At 35.4% G+C, this 14,976-nt stretch overlaps 1 protein-coding gene across 4 annotated transcripts in view; it reads left to right on the forward strand.

Moving 5' to 3' along the window:
* Positions 1–15: 15 nt before the first annotated feature.
* da (transcription factor daughterless) overlaps positions 16–14,976 on the forward strand; it is a 126,041-nt gene continuing 111,080 nt past the window's right edge. Inside the window, exons 1-2 of one of the 4 annotated variants that reach the window (XM_074116198.1) lie at positions 16–210; positions 6,285–6,331. In XM_074116198.1, the coding sequence (XP_073972299.1) occupies positions 129–210; positions 6,285–6,331 (129 nt within the window). In that variant the 5' untranslated portion in view covers positions 16–128. Of the gene's footprint in view, positions 211–5,963; positions 6,069–6,284; positions 6,332–14,976 lie in introns of those variants that run through there. The other 3 variants (XM_074116197.1, XM_074116196.1, XM_074116199.1) reach the window with 3 other exon arrangements.

Raw genomic sequence — 14,976 nt, forward strand, 5'->3', positions numbered from 1 at the left:
AAAGCTTCAAAAATTTAAAATACTGAATGTACACGGTGCTGCCCACGGTGACAAAGAAACATACTAACAAGAGTTGGGAAGTTTTCATCAGTCCGTACTAGCTTTGGTGTGTGTAAGTGTAAGCCAAAATGGCGACAAGTGATGATGAGCCTATGCATCTTTATGAAGTGTTTCAAAACTGTTTTAACAAAATTGCAAACAAACAACCTGGTGAGTTTAGAAAGTGTTAAAAAATTTTAATAAATGGAAGTGCCATTTTTTTAAAAAAAATTCTGTGATTATGTGCTATTGTTTTAATATGACCATCATCTGATTCATAGCTCTGAGTTTGGTTTACCTTATTTTTAAAGTGTGTGTGTAAGACTTGTAGCATCACACACTCTTCTACAAGTTAATAATTTCATCGCAGCTACAATTTTTTCCTACATGTTTTGATATTTTATTGTTCTACATCAGTAGGAGTTTAATAATATTAGCGTAAGGTTTTTTTTTGACTGAATTGATACACCGTTCAGGTTATTATATGGGTCATGTTTATGCATTTGTATATGGTATGTTTTGATCCAGTATGGTTTAGAAAATAGTGAGCTAAGCTCTTTAGATTGGTTTGTTTTAAAACTTTTTTATACTATCCAATTTTTTAAATAATTTAGAAATCATGAAATTCCTATTTTTCACCAGTTTAGAGATCATTATTGAAACAGATGCAGAATCTTGGTCTCGGTTTTCAAGTCTTACATTCTTCAATTTCTTTCATTTCAGTGAATAAAATTTATCACCAGCTTATATTTATTTCTTTAAATTGATATTTAGCTGAGAAATTTATAAAAAAAAAACATCGTATAAGATAATTATAATATTAAACACCACTAATATTAAGATCTTCGTCCATTGTTTTATAATTTTGAAATGTACACTTTTTTTTTTCATTCCCTATTTTATTTTAGGTGAAATTAAGTTATAATTTTATCTAATCTGGTTTTAAAAGCATGATAAGTGTTCATTAAAAGTTTTAATTTTATTTAACGCGATTTATCCCAATAGCCTTTTTTTCTCCATTGATCTTATTTATTTAATAACTATGTAAAGTTATATAGTAGAGTTGTTCTTTTTTTCTCCGTGTAATAACAGCTAAAAGTGTTTGTACCATATTTTTAGAACTCTTATCTAACACATGGCTCTTTCAGTTGATATGTAGCTTCTTTTTTCAGATATGTAAATAGATGACTCTCTTTTGCTCTAATCGGATTCATTTAAGGTAGCTCAATAAAGCTATAATCTCTATCATGATTCATTTAAGTAGAAATAATTTCTTCCAAACAAGAAGCAACACTCAAAAAGCTTTATCCTTCTCTGGGTAATTCTTTTACATTTATCTATTTGTTAAACGCCTCCTTAAAAAACTTATCTAGACTGTAATTCAGTGTTTTATTTATTAATTGTTTCCCCTTGAGTAGTTATTTTAAGTAAAACTATCGAACATTATGCTAAAATTATGTATGCAACTGCAAGGAAATTTAATGATTTACTTTTAATTTCTCCCAATTCTCCATTAATGGAAAAACTACTTATTCAATAAGGCTTTTCTTGTATCTTCTCGCAAACATTTTTCATCGAGAATAGTTTCGAATTTCTAGAGTTCACATTCAGTCTGTAGTAACTAACAATTTTATTACATATTTTCAATGGCTTCAAAGTTATTTTTAGCTAAGAATTACCTTGTTTATAGTTTAATTTTTCCCTTTTTTTTTTAAATGTTCCTCCTCAGGATGGAGCTATCCTTAAGTATAATTTGAAGGATTTTTCTAGAACCATTTGGTGATAGGACTGTTTTTGTTTTAAGATTTGAAACTTGATGATTGTTTTTATGTTTTAAATGAAGACTGAAAATGTGAGTTACTACTTTTTATGGAGATCTGGGTTAATAGTTGCCAGTAGTTTAAAATTGCCCGCAAAAAAAGTCGAACGTTTTATTTCTTGGATAGTTGGAAAAAATGATACATTCCAAAATTAACCCTAAGAAGAAGTCTCTGTCAGAATGGGATAAAAGCATAATCTATTATAATAGCAGTCTTTCCCATATTAATTAAAATCATTATTTAGATGAAACCTCTTTTGATTTTGAGTTCATCAAAACGATTAGAATTCATATTTTTCAAAGTAACGGTGGAGGTGCTTAATATTTCAGATTTTTCTATAACATTGATTAAAGAAATGAACTAAATTGGAAGTTTAGATAATATGGGTTTCTATTTGTTCTAAGTTATGTGACTTTTTTTTGGTCTCTGCGTATAGTATTGATCATCTTATTGATTTGGAATAGTGGCTTATTCTTGACAAGTTAGTCTTTTTTTGGCATGACTCTTCTTTTGCAATTATTCTTGATGATTATTCCCAGTGGCCGAAATACAAACTTTTTATGCCAGTGTATTTCAAGCTTGACATATTTCTTAATGTGTATTAGTATATTGTTAATGATATCCATATTAATTGAAATCAACGATCAATAATTTGCATATCTCAGCCTCTTTGGAGAGAAATCATCTTGTTGATTTTCAGAGTATTCTATAATTTTTAAACTGTAAATACGTGATGTAGTGCTTAGAAGAATCAACTGGACTGTCCCAGAGTTAATTTACATTTATTGCAAAAATTTGTTGTTTAATCTCAATTCTGTAGAGTGAGGCCGATTCAAATAATAGATTTAAAATATTTCTGTAACTCCTTAACTAGTATTCTTATTGCAGGTTAAAAAACTATCTATTGAGAAAGTAATTAGTGTTTTGCAGTTATTTGGTTGTGCAGTAGAAAAAGTAAACAAATAATTATGATATTCAAACTGCTTTTGTAGAAAACGTAAGGTTTTAGACGTCTTTCAAGACTTGAAATAGACCATCAAAGCTAACTATTGAATACACGAGTGGATGAAACGTTTTGAAGAAGCGGTAATGCGCTGGAGATGATGTGTGCTACGAAAAAAATGAGAATTCTTATTTTCAGTCTTTTAAAAGTGTTGCTTCATACAGCTTCACCTACTAATTTTACTTGAACTTTTCTTTTTGGTCTTAATGTGGTTTTAAACTTCAAAGTATTCACTGAAAATGTTTGTGACTGGTTTATACAGACTCATTTATTTAGCTTGATAAATTTCAAACCTAAAATGCTGGTTGATTTTATCTATCATTGCATAGAATTGTGTACTTGTAATTTTTTTCTAATCTTTAAATCTGTTTTACTCACTCCTTAAGGCTTTGTTCAATAGGTTTGTTTACTGAATTTAATTTTCATTTAGGTTGCATAATATTTCTTACAAGAAGTTCCTTCCTAAAATCTCTTATGTTGAAGGCGTCTAAAATGACACAGTTTTTTAGGCTGAAGTTACTGTTAGGTTGGGAACCCAAGACCGCTGAAGAAGGGCTTAATCTACTAACCCTAAAGCATAGATTTTCACTTAAAAAATTTATTTAATTGATTGTATCTAGATTAAAGTTGAACAAGTTGTTACTGCTTTTGGATAATATCGACAGATTTGTCTGCATTTCCTTTTCTTAGAGCTCCTCTTCTTTTAACCCAATGTTATTTATGTTTAATGGCCTGTTTGAACGTACTTTGAACCATGAAGCCACTCTTATTCAATAAAATACAATATTTAAATAATTCCCAATAATTAAATTAAAAATTTAACCCACTAATTTGTAAAAATGTAAAACATATTTTACCTGGTAGCTGGTTAAATCTGTGTTTTGAAAGCAATCCTCTGAAATAGGCAATTATTTTCCTCTGCTTTTTCGAATGAATCTATCAGTGTCCCAACAATAAAAATGTAAATATCTGCTGTACAAGTTTAGGAAATCCGATACCTTTGCTTTTGTGATTTTTCAATTCAGCTTTTCCATTATAATTTTCTGTTATCATTTGTCCATCTGTGGTCCATTTTGGCCGTTGGTGAATCTCACAGCGTACGAACAACTTTCATCTTTTAAGATCGCTTCTCACATCTTGCGGTACAAGCTGATTCGTGTTGTTTGCATTAACACATAATTGTAAATACGAGCTAGCCCGATCTTGTGCAGTTTTATTGATCTTCTACTTCTGGAGGTTAGGTCACCTAGCTTTTCCCGTCAGACATGCACCGAATAGGGAATTCTATCCGTACATTTATGGAAGACATCGGACCTACCACCGTGTGTATTGTATTAGGGATGTGAAATCAGCTTACCAAGGTGCTGCTGCTGCTGCTATGGAGTACCATGTTAACCAATCATTGCTGAGAAATGGCACTTTTGCTTTGGCAGCCACTGCACCATCACATTCTTACGCTGACGGATTGTGCTTTTCAGCTTGATCACCTTGCTGTACTACGTGTTTTATTCGCTGCATATAATTGTGTTAATGATAAAAAAAGTACAATTTTTTAATCTATCTCTCTGAAACTCATGAAGGAATTAAGGTTTTTATTTTTTAATTGAATTTATTTTTTTGCTTTATTTTTTTATTGATACTTGAGGATAAATTAGTTATGGTATAGGTGGAGATAAGTGTGAGGAAGGAGTGTACAGAGGGCACGGAGAAGTATGCTGCTCGCTAAGACCCAGGCTCACTCACAGAGAGGGATGGAAAGCGAGGTATTTGCCCTCCGGTTTCCCTATCCTGACATTCTGATGCCTATTTTCCACTTGAGCCGTCTTAATACTTTGGTACTGTGCCGTCCTACGCTCCACCATGCTCTCTATCAGCCTTCCTAGTGCTGCTCTCCCCCAATATATATATAATCTGCCTCCACATCGTCAACATCATCCTGTTGGAAACTAAGTTCATGATTCACAGCACACCAACAAATACACCTCTTGTGCTCCATCATCCATCCATCTATACCTCTATTTCTACTCTCCTCCTCTCTCTTCACTTCTTCACTGGTAACAGCCAGCCATTGGCTGTAAAGCAGATAATTGTCATCAGCCCTTTACTTCTCTAGCTTTGCCTGTGACTGAATCAACCCTACCACTCTATATATAATCTGAATTATTGACTTCAATTGTTACTTTGTATTCTTATTGTCAATTTTATTGATTCGTCAATGTATTTATAGTTTATATTATACATTTTTTTTAGACTTTTGAGTTCCTTTGAAGGTTTCTTTTTTTACATTACAAATGTGATTATTTTTTTTAAAAAAAAGCTGCACCTTGCGGATCAAATGTTTTTGATCAAAATTGCCTCACCGAAAAACTACATTATTTCAACTGATTTGTGCACAGATTCTGTCATTTCTAAATCAGACATTGTTTTCATTTATCAACAAAATTTTGGTATAAAGAATTCTACTTACAATTTTAAAAAAAAGCTTTCTTGTAACTCATAATAGTAAAATCCAAATCCATAGTTTAAGTAAAACAAGAAATCACAAATACAAATTTATAGAAGTTCACTGGAGAGAATGATTTGGTTTTTAATGAAAACAAAAAGTTTACAGGTTAACGATGCATTAAAACAATATCAAACTTACCCTAAATTATTTTTTTTTGTTTCCAACATATTTCTTGAAACTTCATTAATATTAATTTTAATTAAATATCTATTAAGATGGGATGTATCGATTTAGGTTTATTTCAGACCATTCTCGAAAAATGTCTAAAATACAGTTATTTGTATTCTTTCCCATACTTTTCGACTAGTGATCTCTCTCTCAAGACCAACAGTATCCCTAAGTCGAAAGCTGGGCAAAAAAGAAAAAAAAAATCAATACAACGACCTTCTTAACCAATTAACACTGGAATAAAATGTTTGCTACAAATATATCAGGTTATAACCTAACCTACACTTGAATGTAAACATTTTAAGCCAAATGGTTTTCTTTTTTTTCATTGTTACCAACTTTATATTATATTATTATTTTTTTTTTTCTGAGCGTGGCAGCACATCAACACTGTTCGATTTGTGTCCCACTGCCATTTTTCTTTTGGCATTTTCGTTTAAATGGAATTTCTACATCGTCTGTTTAATTTTAATTTTTCTAGTTTTTGAAGCTTAATAATTAAAAAAAAAAAAAAGAAAAGTATTATGTGATGGTAAGTTTATTATTTAATCGAATTCTACTTGTTATTGAAAAAAAAACTATGTTATCTTTTTCAAAAATCATTTTACTTCTTCAAATCACTTCCAGATTGCTTGAAATTTGTTCATATAATTTGTTTTTATCAATATATACAGTTATACTATTTTTATTGTATTGTTTTCTTCTATTTTTCTTATACAATTAACTTGTCTTAATTTTGATTTTACAGAAAAAACGGGATTCCAGTCGCCTTATGGAAATATGGACAATGGCATGGTGAGTACTTTTTTTTATTCTTATATAGACATCTTTATTCTACTTTTCCACCTGTTCACTTACCTTTTTCAGGATTTTTATTCTTTTTCTTGGATTAATTACTTTCTTTTACAACATTATCAGTGTTTTTTTTTTTAAAGAAAAATTAGCTAGAAAGATGCTGTTTAGATATTGGTTTCAATTTACAATATTTTGCTTATATTATGGATAAAATTAGCCAAATTGGATGTACTACCACTTCCAAAGGGATTTTTCCCCCAACTTCACAAGTCTTCAGCTACTATTTGTTATATTTGTCAGGAAAAGTCTATGTGGTTAATCTTTCATCTAATGGATTATTACTTAGGGATACATTTTTTTTTTTCTAAAAATACTGACTTTGAAGAAAATGCCTGTAAAGGGAGTGATGTTCTACTGACTGATGGAATATTCACCTTAGTTTTTCTTTAAAATTGCCCCCAACGATTTTCCTTTTTTTCTTCTTTACCTTTTTTGGTAAGTTGAAAAGAAGCATATGGGTAGCTGTAGCTACAACAAGACTGGGTCGACATTATATCCATATCCAAAGTGTATTGGTGGTGGTTATAGGCTGTGCGTGTGTCGCCCTGGTCGTGTGGTGGGAGAGCAGGTGCTACTCCCCTGTTCAAAAAACAGGTTTTACTTAATAAAGAATGTTTAAAAATCACTTCCTACTTTTTTAAAGATTACTGCCGTGGCCAGTGTGTAGGTACTTCACTCCACACCTGCCGTTATCACGAGTCCTTATTTTTGACTAATTTTTTCCTCTTGTTATTATTATTATTATTGTTATCTTTCATTTAATTATTTTTTTTACCTGAATATGTTTTTCTGTATGTTCGCTTTATTGTTTGTGTTTAATACATCAATTGTTTTCTGCCTTTGGAGTCGTGACCAGTTTTACCTAGTTTTTGTTGAGTGATTTTTTTTAATTAAATGACTTACAACCAAACAATTTCCAAGACTGAATCAAATCAACTTATTATCCTGCACTATGAATAAAAAAACTATTTTCTTTTAACAGGCTTCATTTGATCGTTGAACGTAAAATACGTAGCATGCACTTTTAACTGTTTCGCAGGGAATTTTGAGGTTGAAGGGAAGGTTTCAACTAAGGTTTTCTCCTTGAACATTATCGTTTTATTACAGGGTAAATTCGTGATGAAGTAGTAGTTAATTGCCTTTTTAATACTAATTTAAAATTTTGATAAATTTTTTTAATTACATGAGAAAGTCGTGGAGTCCTAAACATTTTTATGAATAAAATATAAAAGCAATGGCAATTAGATTAACAATTGAAAATGGAGCTCTTAGGAATTAGAAGAAGAAACAAGAGAAAGGAAGTAAAATAAGCGGTAGGAGTATGTTGGTGGAGGAGTAAAAGGAAGAGGTTAAGAGTGGTGTGTATGTTCCTGGGTGGTAGGGACGGCAAGAAAGATAGATGGGTAGCAGAACTATCAGGAAATGGGTGAGAAATCGTTAGAGCACTTTCTTCTGGGTGTGTGTGTGTGTGTGTGTTCATGTGCTTGAGACAAGAATGGTCAGGGTGCTCCTCCTCCCTTGGGTCTGTTGGAAGAAGAAGAAGAAGAAGAGTTGGAAGAGTAGGTTTGTAGCTGGACAGAGGAAGTCCAGAGGGACTTCTCTGTGGAGAGAGAAAGGCACCACTTACAGATTGTCTCTGCCTCATCACACTTAATTCCCCGAAGAAGACGACGGAGACCTTTTGGCGATTGACCTTCTCTTAACTATCATGCTGTCACATATACTTGCCAGTTCCAACAGGAATACACATAGATAGAAAACCCTATCTAGGAGAACGAACGTTCAATGCAACTTTAAGCACCCTACCTGTATCCTACTAGGATGTGCCCCATTCTAGAACCTTTTTTGGGGTGGGAGGGGGCAACCTAATTAAACTGAACATGCTCTCTGGTAGCCGGAAGTATTAGGATCATACACAATTTGTAATGTTGTGTTTTCACCGGAAATACACGTTTTGAAGAGGTCTCTTGAGACTTCCAAAGTACTCCTCTGATAATTCCAATTGTATGTATCGAGACTATTCTAAGGGAAGTGGTTACAGAATAAACTGGAATCCTAAATTTGGAGCCAAATTGACTGATCGATTGGCAGTATAGATATGCTGAATCGATTTTGTTTTTTTTTTTTTTTTAATTCTTAGCCTATGTTTAACTATGAGAACCAGTTTCATCACCCTTTCTATGAATTAATATCATCAGTTCAGCCGTTACTAATCTGACTGTAAATTAGTTACGACCAAGCTAGGTCTGGTCCGCCATATGGAGGGAATAAAAACGCCCCCCCCCCGATGATGGGGGAGAGAGATTTAAAGGGCGTTCCAGGTATGATTGTGTAGACAATTGATCGCAGCGTTGTAACATCGATTGATGTAAAATGTAATTCTTACACACTCGATGTTAGAATTTTTTTTGAGGGTAGAGTGGGGGGTGGGCGTAAATGCATATATGGGCCAAATTTAGCTCTATTGTGGGGCTCCTCTTCTTATTGACGGACTGTAGCCAGCCGTGAAGTTGACAAAGAGAAGTGTGCATAGTGGAGGAGGAAGGAGGGCAAGATGTGTTTGAACTCTACGTGTTCGTGGGTTCGCTAAACCCCATGTTCAGCTTGGTCATGCTGTACGTACACATCAACAAACAGTCCTTTGCAGGTCCTACGCCATGTACTTTGCTGAAACACCCCCCCCCCCGTATAAGTGTGTGGGTTTTTGATGCATTCAGCCATTTAAAAGATGTATGGGTCTCAGATCCCTGTTGAATTTACGTATTCATTTCCTCTCTTTTTCAAGGAAATTTGGACTATTAAAGATTCTGTCGGGTCTCTCCAATTAAAGAACCTAATTTATTACATATATTTAGAGGAAGTATCTGCTTCCAATCGTCGGGTCAAATTTCTGAAATATTCGAGTTCCTCGAAAAAAAAAGAAAAGTTAACTTAGTTACGTGGGGCACTACTTATATTTTGAGCCTTGGCAATACTGAGTGTTGTCAGGTGGCTATCTGACGTTCCCACTTGAAAGTTTGACATTTTTGACCAAAACCATCTTCAGAACGTTTTGTTATTTGAGCGCGATTTGTGTTGTTTACAGTCACTTGGAAATTGTGTCTCAGCGAAAAAATGGAATTAATTCGTGAACATTTTCGTGCACTGAGATTTATTACGACTTTCGACGTGGATTATCAAGACAGGAGTGCCTGTCGATCAACTTACTTCCACTTTTGGCGAAAAAGCTCCCCATCCTTTGCCACTGTGAAACGCTGGTATAACGGAATTCAATCGTGGTCGTCGTTGGCTCACCGACGAAAGTCGTCCCAAAATCAGTTGTTGTGTCAGAAAACATTGATGCTGTGCAAAAACTAATAATGCAAGATCGTCATGTGACATACTGTGAGATTGAGGCAACCTTAGGCATTAGTTCCACCAGTATATAAAAAAATATTGCGTGATCATTTAGCCGTGAAAAAGTTTTGTTCTCGTTGGATCCTACATAATCTGACAAAATCTCAAAAAAGATGCTCGTGTCGATTGGTGCAAACAAATGCTTAAAAAATACAATGGCGGTGCTTCAAAACAGACGTGTATAAGATTGTAACAGGTGGCGAATCCTAGATATATGCGTATGAGCCGGAAACTAAACAGCAGTCGACTGTATGGGTGTTTCAAGATGAACCAAATCCAACAAAAGTTGTTCGCGCTCGAAGCACTTCGAAACTAATGGTCGCCTGTTTTTTCGGAAAAGTGCCTTTAGAGGAACGTAGAACGGTCAATTCTAAATGGTACACAACCATTTGTTCGCCGGAAGTCTTCGATGAAATAAGGAAAACAAACAAGCGCCGTCGGATCATTCTTCATCAAGACAATGCCAGCTGTCACACATCTCGTCGTAACAATTTGAGCACTCAAAAAATCGAATTAATGAGTCATCCGCCGTACAGTCCGGATTTGGCAGCAAATGGTTTCTTTTTGTTTCCGAACGTCAAGAATAAATTACGTGGACAACGATTTTCGTCGGCAGAAGAAGCCGTTGATGCATTCAAAACAATGTTTTGGAGGTGTCTCAAGCGGAATGGAAAAAAATGCTTTGACAAAGTGGTTCGAACGCATGCAGCAGTGTATAGATCATAAAGGAGAATATTTTGAAAAACAATAAAGTCATTTTCAATGACAAATTACTGTTTTTTTTTATTATTAGGCTCAAAATATAAATAGTGTCCCTCGTATTTATAGGAAGTATTTGCTTCCAATCGTCGTGTTAAATTTCCGAAATTCGAATTACTCGAAAAAACTAAATTAACTTAGTTATTATTAACACCAGTATTGTCGTATTTATGAAAAAAAAAAAAAAAAAATTATACATAGTTTCCCCATTTATATGCGCATACATTAGTGAAAGTCCGTTAGAAGTTCCCCGAGTTTTTGAGAGGGATATTTATTGTGCCATAGTTGGTAGTATCTTTTAATTTCGTCATCACTTTTTTTTTGGTTTGTGCGTTCATTTTAATGGTACTGTTCCATTATTTAGTGTGTATTAGAGAAAGTGGCCGATCTTATATATATATTATATTTTGCCTTTTTTTTTTTTAATGTTTTTTGTTTTGTATTATAATTTTTATTTATTATCCTCCATTAGTGACGTTAAAAAAAGGAAGTATTGTGGACGAGTCTAATTTTTTGAAATCATTTAAATTTTAAGAAAGGCAGATGTACATACATACTAATTCGTAATTATTTTTTTTCTCGCGTGCCTCCTAAATCGTGCACTTTCGCAACAGGAAGCAAGTGGTCTTAATTCGTGAAAGTAAAATAGGAAAACAATAAATTCTCTCTTATACGAGGGTCGTTTGAAAAATCCGTGCAAAAATAAAAACTACTTAATTTTTTGGGGTAAACCTTTTTTATTTTTCAACATAGTCTCCTTTTAGGCTTATACACTTCGTCCAACGCTGCTCTAGTTTGTTGATCCCTTCCGAATAATAGGATTTGTCCAAGTCTGAAAAATAGCCATTCGTTTCTGCAATCACCTCCTCGTTTGAATAAAATCTTTTTCCCGCCAGCCATTTCTTCATATTGGGGAACAAATAGTAGTCTGAGGGAGCCAAGTCTGAAGAATAGGGGGGATGTGAAACGAGTTGGAACCCTATTTCCATTAATTTTGCGACCACAACTGCTGAGGTGTGAGCTGGTGCGTTGTCGTGATGGAAAAGGACTTTTTTGTGGGCCAATCGTGGGCGTTTTTCTTACAGCTCGGTTTTCAAACGGTCCAATAACGATGAATAATATGCACCTGTAATAGTTTTACCCTTTTCCAGATAGTCGATGAGGATTATTCCTTGCGAATCCCAAAAGACAGTCGCCATAATCTTTCCGGCCGAAGGAACGGTCTTCGCCTTTTTTGGCGCAGATTCCCCCTTGGTAACCCATTGTTTAGATTGTTCTTTGGTCTCAGGAGTGTAGTGATGTATCCATGTTTCATCCACAGTGACGAAACGACGCTTAAAGTCCTGCGGATTCTTCTGGAACAGCTGCAAACCGTCCTTGCAACACTTCGTTTATGGTCAAGCGTGAGCAATCGCGGCACCCATCTTGCGGATAGCTTTGTCATGTCCAAATGTTGATGCAAAATATTATGTACCCGTTCATTCGAGATGCCCACAGCACTAGCCATCTCACGCACCTTCACTCTTCTGTCATCCATCACCATATCATGGATTTTATCAATGATTTCTGGAGTAGTAACCTCAACAGGGCGTCCAGAACGTTCAGCGTCACTTGTGCCCATATGGCCACTCCGAAAATTTTGAAACCACTTATAAACTGTTCTAATCGAAGGTGCAGAGTCACCATAATGTTTATCAAGCTTCTCTTTAGTCTCCTGAGGAGTTTTGCCTTTCATAAAGTAGTGTTTAATCAATACACGAAATTCTTTTTCGTCCCTTTTTTGAAAATCACTCGACTTCCTCGATTCAAACGAATGCCAAACACAAAGAAATAGACCGATCTGGCTGAAACTTGGTGGGTGTTCTTCCAAGAGATGCTACTAACTAAACATAACCTCGATACGCGCCAGTGGTGCCATCTCTCTGACTTTGCACGGACTTTTCAAACGACCCTCGTATACTCGACAATTAAAACCCAGAGATCATTTTACTGTTTGGGAGGGGGCGGGGGACCCAACAGATCTCAAATCTCTCTCTCTCTCTCCCGCACACAATCCAGCGGATGAGGCTTAAGAAAACGGGTTTCCACCAAGAACATCTGTTTCAATATACAGACACCTGTTTCACAGATTCCCAACTGAGATAGCCCCGCTATAACTGGCTTTGTTATACATACATCGTCTTCGCGATATGACCACCGGATGGATGAGTTTTTCAGTAATATTTTTAATAGTAATTATTTATTCACACACACACACACACACGTGTTTTCCAATGTTTACATATTCTCTCAAGTCTTTATCAAGGCTGTATGACGTCATTAGATCTGCTGTTTTAGAATTTAGCTTTCTCTTAGATTGACTAGGTTGTTATTATGGTTTCGTGTTATGGTTGTCAGGAAAATTTTTGTTTTAATTTTGTATAAATTTGCTTGTTGCAACGGTTGTTGCAACAAGCAAATGTGATATAATATAATGTCTTCAATGAAGATTGGAGAAGGCACTCCAGTGGCGACACTCCATTAACGTGATCAGATCACTATACTGTTATGAGGTTGCGGGGCCATCTTCTCTTCAATCTCCTTGGAGGATTACCCTGGTAATGTGGAAGAAGATAAGAGTTCAATTAAAGGATTAGGATGAGCTGCTGTAAAGGAATGGAAATTTTAAGAAACGAGTTTTAGTAAGGTCGTTAATGAAAGGGATGTTGAGATCATTATGAATGGTGAGGTTAGAAATGTAGAATGGAACGTTAAGAAGTTTTCGTAGTATTTTTGATTGTAAAGTCTGAATGCGTAAAGAATTGAAACGTTTAAGAGAAGATTCTAAGAGGGCGGCCTTTAAGGCCTACGCCACTGCGACCCCTTTGGATCTATTGTGGCTCCCCTCACTCTAAAGCACACCCTCCAGACCTGTCCGTTTAATCAGACTCTTAATTCTGGAGAGCGACTCTTGGGTAAAGCTCACAGGCCTTGGTTTTTCCTCCCCGAGAAGTAACATCCTTAGTCCAGCTACAACACGTGCAGTGCCCGTTTCCTCCTCCTCCTCTTGATAGAACCTACAAAGGCTATCACCCATCAGGCCCATGCGATGCATGTGTGTTTTCTGAGCCTTCAGTGGCTCTGGTTAATAGGCCTACAATTATCCTTATAGCCCCAGGCGGCCTTAACGGATTAAATCTGCAGTCAGCTTTGGCGAATAGCCCTTAATGAACTCCTTCGCCTGTTTCTGCCCTGTGTGATGGCAAGCCACCACTCCTGAGACCTACTCTCTGCACCCATAATTTAATGGCCGCAGTCTTTAAGACACTTGGAGACCCCAAAATAGGGCTCTGCGGGCCAATGAAGTGTCCCGCAGAGCCTTTTCCGGGCCAATAAATCGGCCACGTTGTTTCCTATTGGAACGGTTTAGTCGATCCCCACATACTTCGATGCCGTATGACCAAATAGGTCGCAGTAACAGCTAGGTATAAGAGTCTTTTGTTATGTAGTTTACATTTAGATTGTTTGTCAAGTAGTCTGGCGAGAAGTTTGTCAGGAAAATTAAAGAAATTTAAAGAAAATATCGTACGAATCAAATATTTCCTTAACCCCGACCAGCTTAACGGCATCACTAGTTTAAAATGTATTATTTCTTGCTTAATTTAGATCAAATTATACAATTGGCATCATTTTAGTTTTCTTTCATGCCTGTTGAGGCAGCACAAGTCGTGATTTTTACATTTTGTTCTGTACAATAATTCGGTCCGGAAAGGTTTAAAGATTGTTTTAGAATTCAGTGATTTGAGTAAGTTGGCAACACTTACGTACGATTGCAGTGAAGTTGGCATAACTGATTTTATTTATTTATTTATTTTTTACGAACACTATTTTGATAAATGTTTGTAGCTTTAAGTTGTAACTATTTGTGGGTTGCGAAGATAGTTACTATATGGAATTAATGATGCTGTACTTTACGTTGAATATTAGTGAGTTCCAAATGTGCAAGTGTGCGCACGTATTAGTGTTGAATAATAAATAAATGTATGTGTTTTATGGAATGAAATAAGAGGAGTTGTGTTAGTATATGGTTGTTGTATATGATTGCTGCGTGGGAGAGAAGTTGTACGATTTGTGTGGTGCGCGCTTGTAAAAGCGGCCGGCGGGAATGGTTTGGCGGGGGTGCGCGCGGGTAACTTAAGATATTATAATAGCTCATCTCTAATTACTCACTCCCGCCTATAGGAGTAAGGAAGTATTTGCCTAGGAACCCCGTTTTCCTTAAAGCACACAGTACGTAGCACGTTGATGGTAGTGTATGGTGGTGGTGCTTAAGTGTTCGGTCTTTGGCTGCTGCAGGAAGTAAAGGGTATAAGGGCCCTCCCTTTCTATTTCTTAGCAGCTACAGTGGTAACGGCAAAACGGACAGACTTGGCAATATAACCCTGTGGTTT

The sequence above is a fragment of the Rhodnius prolixus genome, unplaced genomic scaffold (assembly GCF_049639745.1).
Source record: "Rhodnius prolixus isolate KJV_2025 unplaced genomic scaffold, Rpr scaffold_13, whole genome shotgun sequence".
Lineage (NCBI taxonomy): Eukaryota > Metazoa > Arthropoda > Insecta > Hemiptera > Reduviidae > Rhodnius > Rhodnius prolixus.